At 45.2% G+C, this 10,018-nt stretch overlaps 2 protein-coding genes across 5 annotated transcripts in view; both read left to right on the top strand.

The window, feature by feature from the left end:
- The window catches only part of PPP6R2 (protein phosphatase 6 regulatory subunit 2), a 1,004,265-nt gene that overhangs the window by 466,420 nt on the left and 527,827 nt on the right, over positions 1–10,018 (top strand). The gene's annotated exons all lie outside the window — the stretch shown is intronic.
- LOC310742923 (uncharacterized protein) overlaps positions 1–10,018 on the top strand; it is a 177,435-nt gene that overhangs the window by 163,280 nt on the left and 4,137 nt on the right. The window contains exons 1-5 of one of the 4 annotated variants that reach the window (XM_083572779.1): positions 1,214–1,324; positions 2,671–2,699; positions 4,609–5,073; positions 5,250–5,331; positions 5,607–5,689. In XM_083572779.1, coding sequence (XP_083428905.1) covers positions 1,294–1,324; positions 2,671–2,699; positions 4,609–5,073; positions 5,250–5,331; positions 5,607–5,689 — 690 coding nt within the window. In that variant the 5' untranslated portion in view covers positions 1,214–1,293. Of the gene's footprint in view, positions 1–749; positions 1,325–2,316; positions 5,074–5,249; positions 5,332–5,606; positions 5,690–10,018 lie in introns of those variants that run through there. The other 3 variants (XM_083572777.1, XM_083572778.1, XM_083572780.1) reach the window with 3 other exon arrangements.

The following is a 10,018-nucleotide window of genomic DNA, read 5'->3' as shown; positions in this document are numbered from 1 at the left end:
CCTCTGCCTGTGATGCTTAGCTGAGATTCCTGCTATGTTGGGGGTTCAGCTAGATGACTCAGGAGGGCCCTTCCTACTTTACAGTTAGAAGCCCCCGCACTGCCCACTCCACGCCACCCAGATGGGACTCTCTTGTCCAACCCCACAAGGCCATTCCTCTGTCTGGACGGGGAGGGGGAGATAAAGGTTTGCCAGCACTGCAGCCCCCAACTTCCCCTCCTCACGTTTCAAGCTGGGGCAGAGATGCAGATGCCCCAGGGTCTGGGCTGGCCACTGGAACCAAGGCGTGTAGACGTTGGGCCTTTTTGGGGGGTGTTACGGAAAAATCTAGGTGTGAGGCTGCTCAGTCCCTCAGCTGGTTGGGCAGAGCCCGCGGGTCCCTGCGGAATAAAGGAGTCTAGCCACCAACCGCAGCAAATTGCTGAAGATCCGAGTTTATTGCGCAACAGGTTCAAAAGGAGATTGAACCCCGAGGATGGGGTGACAAGGACTTTTAAAACTTTCCCACCATATCCCAGAATACAGTTCGTACAGCATCATTGCTGCATCACTGCTACATCACTGACATGTCACAAAAGGGGAGGGTTACACATCATTAGCATAGACAGATGTGTTAGGGAAACACACAAGTATAAGATTAGCATAGACAAATATGTCTTAAGTACCCACCACCCAAAGTATAATAAAACTTCCTTTGCATGTCTGGAGCCTGAGGCGAGTCAGGTGAGGAGATTTGGCTTCCTTTGGCTAACAATGAGCCCAGCAATTGTCACCTCTGGGCACTTCCTGGAGTCCCTTTTCAAGGGGAAAATAGCTTTGGAATGGAGGAAACTGGCAAAGGAGATGATTTTATATTATTTTTTAAAGCTAGGTAACTTCCCTGAGCTGTCAAGTTGAAAGGATACATTCAGGCATAATATTTGTAACATTTAACAACTTTAAAGATGTGCCCCCGCCCCCGTAATTTCCGTAACAGCGGAGATCACTCGCCTCCGGCTTCTAGGCCAGGGAGGGGGAAGCTCAGCCCCCGGCCAGGAGGGTCCCCCAAATAAAGCATCTCTGGGTGTTTTGCGCACGACGCACGTGGCTGCTCCGGGACTCCTGCTCTCCAGAGGGAGAGAAGAGGGAGCTGGGTGCGCTCGGCTTGCCAATGGTTAAACAGAAACGAGCTGGATTCCTAGAGAGGGCAGGAAAGAAAGACGGGGAGGGCAGGTCCTCCAGAGCAAAAGCCCCTCCCCGCCTCCCCAGACTTTTCCTGCAAAAAAGGGGGTGCTTCTCTCTCTCTCTCTGCAAATGCGGCCCCGTTGGCGCCTGCTGGGATCCGGTGAGTCTCCTCTCTCTCTCCCCAGAGGGTGCACTGGGGGTCCCAGGGCTGCAGGAAAGCGTGCATGTGGGGAGCCTGTAAGGGGGGGACCCCCAAGTCAAGGAGGGGAGGGTCCTGCCAGGGAGGGGCGAGGTCGCAGGAGGGCGGCAACTCTGCACTTCCTTTGCATGGATGCGCAACTGGACCCTTTGGGGAGGGTCTTTGGGTCGAAGGGGGGCGGCGCGGGAAGTGCATGGGAATGAACCCCGTTCAGATTGATGGATCAGTCACGTTTATGAACGGAGGCTGCAGTCGCACGGAAACATTCCGACGTGAAACGTGTTGTGAACAAAATCTGCCCTTTTCCCCTTATGGGGAACACAAGAGCCCGTCTAAAGTCCTTAAATGGGTTCCCTATTGGTAGGAGAAAATAACAGAGGCAACCAGAGACTATTGAGAAGCAAAGCAGCTAGTAAGCCTGATCTTGATTGATCTGCTGCAACAGGGTGCTCCCCTGAGGAGGATCCCCAACCAAGGTGTGCCTGCCCTTATATAGACATTTTTAATTCCCTGCCTTGGAGCTCCAGACCACCCCTCCATACATCTTACATACATCACAGAAGGGGTGTAACCCCAGACCACCCCCCACAAACATCATACCTACATCACAGAAAAGGTGGTCTACAACAGAAATGTGAATGTTGTTGTTTTTCCTGTCTGCCAGGTTTTCTGTTAATGCCTTATCTGATTGCCTTTCCTGGTAGTCTGGCCATTCCTTTGCGATGGTGATTACCCAATTCCTGTAACAAGGAAGGTTTTTTTTTCACCTCCTCCGTCCTTGCAGAGAAACATTTGGCCAGCTTGGGAGTCAAAATGGTTTCAGGACTGTCTTCCTGTGTTGCTTCAGACATGTGGTTTATATATTTATGTACATGTTTGCTTGGTACATTTATGAACATTTATTATATATCAAAGACCTTAAAATTCTTATAACAAACAAAACCCTGTGCCAGAAAGAAAGAGTGGATGTTGACAGATGGAGGGCTCCAGAAGGAATGTCCTTCCATCATGCATCTTGCACTGAAACCTCTGGAACCGAGATGGCTTTGAAAGAGGACGAGGCCTGTTGGCGAAGGAGCAGAGGGCGATGCAAGGCTTCGGAGTCCCAGTTGCGGGGAGTCCTTTGCTGATGAACCCCGGGAAAATCTTTGCTCCCTTGCCTTCTGCTGTTTGGCCCCTTTTACCATGTGAACTTGACCAGATAGGACGTATCTGACCTCTTTAAGGCCAGGCCACGCGTTCAGAAACCTTCTGTTCCGTTTTGTAACCCAAGATTTCTGCCTGTGTTTTCTTGCTGCTGCATGGAGATATGCATGAATCTGAACTTGGAAAGTTTGTAAGTAAAAAACCATCTTCACTTACCAAAGTGTGTGGTCTCTTCTATGTCAGAGGGGTAGAAAGGGGAAGCGCTGGTTGCAACGAGATGTTGAAAAATGTCTCATAGCCCATATCCCTGTGCTTCATTTCTTTGCATGTTTTGTAACTTTCCCTCCAGATTTATTTATTTAATTTTCGATATAAAAATTTACACTCACACCACATGTTATATAAAGAAACACAGGGTTCCCACGAAATCCCATGGGCTTTCCTCCTCCCCCTTGTGGGCCTTATTGTTAAACTTTTCCTACCGTATCTTTTGCAATAATTCAGAATTTTTGTATCTCTGTTGTATCCGTAGTTCTCGTTACATTACAAGTATTATTGAAATCGCACTGTTTACAATGGTTTTTTTTAAGATAAGTTATACATTTTCCCCATTCCTTATTAAAGTTTTGGTCTTCTTGATTTCTTATTTTTCAGGTCATTTTTGCCATTTCATCATAGTCCATCAACTTGATCTGCCATTCTTCTCTGGTAGGGACTTCGTCATCTTTGGGCCAAGAACATCCGCGTAGCCGTCGCCACATACATAAACTACCTTTTCTGTTCCCTTGGAATTTTAGCACCTATATTTCCTAAAATAAAAACTTCTGGCTTTTTTAATAAAAGTTATTTTAAACATTTCCCATAATGCTTTTGTTACTTTGCCTGTCCACCACATATGATAAAAAGGGCCTTCTTTTTCCTTACATTTCCAACAGATATTTGTAGCTGTCTTATACATTTTTGCTATCTTACTGGGAGTTAGATACCAAAGGTACATCATTAATATATATTTTTCTTTCAACATACAACATGCTGTAAATTTCAGATCATCTTTCCATAACTTCTCCCATGGTGAAATCTACATTGTACCCCAAATCGCTCACTGTATCATTACAGATTTAACTTCTTCAGCTTTTGTATACCATTCTAAAATTAGTTTGTACATTTTAGAAATTAATTTTAAATTATTCTCTAACAATTCTTTTTCAAACCTTGAGATTTCATTACTAAATCCATTCTTTTTATCCATCTTAAATATATCATCTAGTTGGTGATATTGTAACCAATCAGTTAATAAATTTCATATGTCCTCAAAATTTTGCAATTTCAACTGTTTTTCTACTTCCGTTAACAACTTTTTATATGTTGCCCAATCGTTTCTGGTATTTAATTTTTTCAAGGATATTGCTTCTAGTGGGGAAAGCCACCAGGGTGTTTTCTGTTCTAATAAATTTTTATATTTCTCCCATACCATATAGATTGGTTTTCTTACAAGATGATTCAAAAAACCTTTATGTACTTTTGCCTTCTCATACCATAAATATGCCTGCAACTAAACCTGTTATCGTGACCCTCCAGGTCTAGAATATTCATATTTGTTAATGTTATCCAGTGTTTTGTAAGTTTTTAAACTGCTGCACCTCTTTCTTACCAGAGGCTGTGCTCACTCTACGTTTGCCTCCACCAAATTCTTTTTAATTAAGCAAATAATATTAAATAAATACTGACAGTCTTCTCATGTCATGTGTATAACACAAAATTAGCACAATAAATTTGCAGGTATATCTACAGCTGATTCATCTCACAGAAATCCCTGCAGTTGCCGGCACATTATGCATAGTCACTTTCCTTCTAGAAGGGCTAGCCCAGGCATAGGCAAACTCGGCCCTCCAGATGTTTTTGGCCTACAACTCCCATGATCCGTAGCTAACAGGACCAGTGGTCAGGGATGATGGGAATTGTAGTCCCAAAACATCTGGAGGGCCAAGTTTGCCTATGCCTGGGCTAGAGGTTTACTTCTTTTTCTTCCTGACAGTCAGTTTTATTGCAGAATAATGTACAAGCTTTGTAGAATTTGCTAACACCTCTAATTCGGACAGACAGAACTTGGCAGAAGATCAAGGGATTCCTTCACCTCTCTTGGGGGCTTCCTGAGAGCACAGATGGATGAGAAAAACTCAGCTGGCCCTGAAGCAGGAAGAGGCCATGCCATCAAAACAGGGAACAGTGGGGCATTTTGGGAAAACTCTGTGCAGAAGATCCTGGGAGAGGAGGACACTCTCCGCTCAGAGATGCAGAACCAGCAGTTCATGCAATTCTGCTTCCAGGAGGCCAAAGGACCTCGAGAGGTTTGCAGCCGACTCTACAACCTTTACCATCAATGGCTGAAGCCAGAAAGGCACACGAAAGCTGAGATGCTGGACCTGGTGATCTTGGAGCAGTTCCTGGCTGTCCTTCCTCCGGAGATGGAGAGCTGGGTGAGGGAATGTGGAGCAGAGACCAGTTCCCAGGCGGTGGCCCTGGCTGAAGGATTCCTCCTGAGTCAGGCAGAGGAGAGAAAGCAGGTGAGAGATACTTTCCTAAGCAGCTCAGAACATGAGCTCCCTAAATTTTCTACTAATGGCCCACCCCTTTTTGGAAAGCATCCAAGGAATGAGATTGGATACCCCTCAGGTTTTCACCTCAGTCATTGCTAATCTTTCTCCCCATTTTCTGTTCTGAATCCTTGTTGCTATTTCAGAGACAGGATCTGTTTGCAGAAATGGGTCTGGATTCCTTTAAGACTGAAAGGACTCTGTTGGACATCAGAGAGAAGCCACTGGGTAAGGAGGAATAAGATTTTTCTCTGTTTGGTTCCATTCTGTGGATTTCAAAACAGACACATGGGTTCTTTTCATCTTTTGGGGGAATATTGTCCAAGAGCCCCAAGGAGGGAGATGTATTTTTAACACAACTAATATATGAAATGGGTGCAAATGTCATAATCCATTCAGCAGGCAAGACTTTTTCAAAGGCCCATTTGTAGTTTGATATGTAGTGTTTAACCTCTGAGAAAAGCATCTACTCCTGGCTTCCTACTCACCTCTGTCTCTCGCAGGCGACCAGATGATACCAGCAAGACCTCCTCTTCCATCTATTCCTGGTGGTGAAGGAGGAGCAACGGCTGTGGAACCAGATGGGGTAGGGGAAATGAGTATTGCGGGGAAGGGGCAGCGGGGAGGGGCAGCCAGGGTCCCTCCAGACCCAAGCAAATCTCTCATTTTCTTAACAAATCTGCCCTGAACTATTTATTTTAGAAGGCTTATGTGCTGGGAATAAGGAACAGCCATCTCACCTTCTGAATGTTGCTAATATGATTCACCAGTTGTTTGCAGTTTTATTTCTAGATTAATTATTAAATGCAAACACAGGCTTCTAAGCAGTTTACACACCATACAAAAGTGTGTGGGAATGTTCAGGGTGGCAGGAGAGGATATATTGTTTATTAATATCCTTCCTGCAGAGACGCGGCTGGCGCTGTGGTCTAAACCCTGAGCCTAGGACTTCATAGAATCATAGAATCATAGAGTTGGAAGAGACCACAAGGGCCATCGAGTCCAACCCCCTGCCAAGCAGGAAACACCATCAGAGCACTCCTGACATATGGTTGTCAAGCCTCTGCTTAAAGACCTCCAAAGAAGGAGACTCCACCACACTCCTTGGCAGCAAATTCCACTGTCGAACAGCTCTTACTGTCAGGAAGTTCTTCCTAATGTTTAGGTGGAATCTTCTTTCTTGTAGTTTGGATCCATTGCTCCGTGTCCGCTTCTCTGGAGCAGCAGAAAACAACCTTTCTCCTTCCTCTATGTGACATCCTTTTATATATTTGAACATGGCTATCATATCACCCCTTAACCTCCTCTTCTCCAGGCTAAACATGCCCAGCTCCCTTAGCCGTTCCTCATAAGGCATCGTTTCCAGGCCTTTGACCATTTTGGTTGCCCTCCTCTGGACACGTTCCAGTTTGTCAGTGTCCTTCTTGAACTGTGGTGCCCAGAACTGGACACAGTACTCCAGGTGAGGTCTGACCAGAGCAGAATACAGTGGCACTATTACTTCCCTTGATCTAGATGCTATACTCCTATTGATGCAGCCCAGAATTGCATTGGCTTTTTTAGCTGCCGCGTCACACTGTTGGCTCATGTCAAGTTTGTGGTCAACCAAGACTCCTAGATCCTTTTCACATGTACCGCTCTCAAGCCAGGTGTCACCCATCTTGTATTTGTGCCTCTCATTTTTTTTTGCCCAAGTGCAATACTTTACATTTCTCCCTGTTAAAGTTCATCTTGTTTGTTTTGGCCCAGTTCTCTAATCTGTCAAGGTCGTTTTGAAGTGTGATCCTGTCCTCTGGCGTGTTAGCCACCCCTCCCAGTTTGGTGTAATCTGCAAATTTGATCAGGATGCCCTTGAGTCCATCATCCAAGTCGTTGATAAAGATGTTGAATAAGACCGGGCCCAAGACAGAACCCTGTGGCACCCCACTAGTCACTCTTCTCCAGGATGAAGAGGAACCATTGATGAGCACCCTTTGGGTTCGGTCAGTCAGCCAGTTACAAATCCACTGAGTGGTAGCATAGTCAAGACCGCATTTTACCAGCTTCTTTACAAGAATATCATGGGGCACCTTGTCAAATGCCTTGCTGAAATCAAGGTAGGCTACATCCACTGCGTTCCCTTCATCTACCAGGCTTGTAATTCTGTCAAAAAACGAGATCAGGTTAGTCTGACATGACTTATTTTTCAGAAATCCATGCTGACTATTGGTGATCACAGCATTCCTTTCTAGGTGCTCACAGACTGTTTACTTAATGATCTGCTCCAGAATCTTCCCTGGTATTGATGTCAGACTGACTGGGCGGTAATTATTTGGGTCCTCTCTTTTCCCCTTTTTGAAAATAGGGACAACATTTGCCCTCCTCCAGTCTGCCGGGACTTCGCCTGTTCTCCAGGAATTCTCAAAGATGACTGCCAGTGGTTCTGAAATCACATCTGCCAGTTCTTTTAATACTCTTGGATGCAGTTCATCTGGCCCTGGAGACTTGAATACATCTAGACTAGCCAAGTATTCTTGTACTATCTCCTTAGTTATTCTGGGCTGTGTTTCCTCTGCTGAATCATTTGCTCCAAATTCTTCAGGTCGGGCATTGTTTTCTTTATCGGAGAAGACTGAGGCAAAGAAGGCATTGAGGAGTTCAGCCCTTTCTGTGTCCCCTGTTTGCATTTCACCATCTTCTCCTCTGAGTGACCCCACTGTTTCTTTGTTCTTCCTTTTGCTACGAACATACCCATAAAAGCCTTTTTTGTTACTTTTAACCTCTCTAGCAAGCCTGAGTTCATTCTGTGCTTTAGCTTTTCTGACTTTGTGTCTACACGTGCTGGCTATTTGTTTGAATTCCTCTTTGGTGGTTTCCCCCCTTTTCCATTTTTTGTACACATCCTTTTTTAATCTTAACTCAGTTAAAAGTTCTTTAGATAGCCACCCTGGCTTCTTTAGGCACCTTCCATGTTTCCGTCTCATTGGTATTGCCTGAAGTTGTGCTTTTACTATCTCCCTCTTAACAAACTCCCAGCCATCATGAACTCCCTTTCCTTTTAGTATTACTGTCCATGGGATCTCACCCAGCACTTCCCTAAGTTTTATGAAGTCGGCTTTCTTAAAGTCGAGAAATTGAGTCCTAGTATGCTTGGCTGCTCCTTTCCACTGTATAGTAAACTTCAGAAGAGCATGATCACTCGCGCCTAATGATCCTTCCACTTCTACCCCACTAACCAGGTCATCAACATTGGTTAGGACCAGATCTAAAATGGCTGTTCCTCTTGTTGCTTCTCCCACTTTCTGGACAATGAAGTTGTCTGCAAGGCCAGTGAGGAATCTGTTTGACCTTATGCTCTTGGCTGAGTTTGACATCCAACAAATATCCGGGTAATTGAAGTCCCCCATTACTACTATCTCCCTTCCTTTTGCATGCTTGGCCATCTGTTCCAGGAAGGCATCATCTATGTCCTCCGTTTGGCTTGGGGATCTATAGTAAACTCCCACAATGAGGTCACTGTTATTCTTCTCTCCCTTAATTTTGACCCAAATGCTCTCACTTTGGCTTTGAGGTTCTAAATCTTGGATCTCTTCACAGGTATACACATCCCTGACATATAACGCCACTCCTCCTCCTTTCTTGTCTGGTCTGTTTCTCTGAAATAGATTGTATCCCTCCATTATTACATTCCAATTGTGGGACTTATCCCACCAGGTTTCAGTGATTCCTATTATGTCATATTTAGTTTGCTGTACCAAGAGCTCAAGCTCATCTTGTTTATTTCCCATGCTTTGTGCATTAGTGTACAGACATTGAAGTCCATTAATCATTCCCCCGTGTCTCTTATTTAAGGATTTTTTCCTCCCACCACTAGGTCTGCGTGCTGTTTGCTCCATTTGGTCTATGACATTTGGATGATCATCTTCATCAATTGATAGACTCCTACCTTCAGGAGCACTGTCTCCCTCCCCCACATTAGTCAGTTTAAAGCCCTCCTGATGAGGTTTCTGAGATTTTTGGCAAAAACATTCCTCCCAACCGTTGTGAGGTGCAGCCCATCGCTTGCCAGAAGTCCATCTTCAAGAAACTGCATTCCGTGATCTAAGAATCCAAACCGTTCCTGTTTACACCATTTGCGAAGCCAGTTGTTCACTTCCACTATTTTCCCCTCTCTCCCTGGGCCACGTCGTTCAACTGGGAGGACAGATGAGATGACATTTTGTGCATTTAATTGCTTCAATTTCCTGCCCAGAGCCTCGTAATCTCTTTTGATCTTCTGGAGGCTATTGCTTGCAGTGTCATTGGTTCCCACATGAACCAAGAGGAAGGGGTATTTGTCAGTGGGTTTTATGATTCCTTGCAGTCGTTCAGTTACATCTTGGATCTTAGCCCCGGGGAGACAGCACACTTCCCGAGACATCTTGTCAGGCCCACAGATCACTGCTTCTGTTCCCCTCTGTTCCTGATCAGAAGGTCGGCGGTTCGAATCCCCACGATGGGGTGAGCTCCCGTTACTCGGTCCCTGTTCCTGTCTACCTAGCAGTTTGAAAACACGTCAAAGTGCAAGTAGATAAATAGGTACTGCTCCAACGGGAAGGTAAATGGTGTTTCCGTGCGCTGTTCTGGTTCGCCAGAAGCAGCTTGGTCATGCTGGCCACATGACCCGGAAAAACTGTCTGTGGACAAATGTCGGCTCCCTCGGCCAGTAAAGCAAGATGAGCGCCACAACCCCAGAGTCGTTCATGATGGGACTTAACTGTGAGGGGTCCTTTACCTTTACCTTTTTAAAATATGATTCCTAACTTGCGCTAGCAAGCAGAGTGCATTCCCTCTTTACACAGCAGAAAACTGGTTGCAAACTCATGTGAGTTTCTTAGGACAATAAGCAATTCAATCTGGCTTGTCCAGATTGAAATGTGTTCTGATATTTTCCTTC

Source organism: Podarcis filfolensis (genome assembly GCF_964270895.1).
Source record: "Podarcis filfolensis genome assembly, chromosome: 10".
NCBI lineage: Eukaryota > Metazoa > Chordata > Lepidosauria > Squamata > Lacertidae > Podarcis > Podarcis filfolensis.
This window is presented reverse-complemented; position numbering and strand designations above follow the sequence as displayed.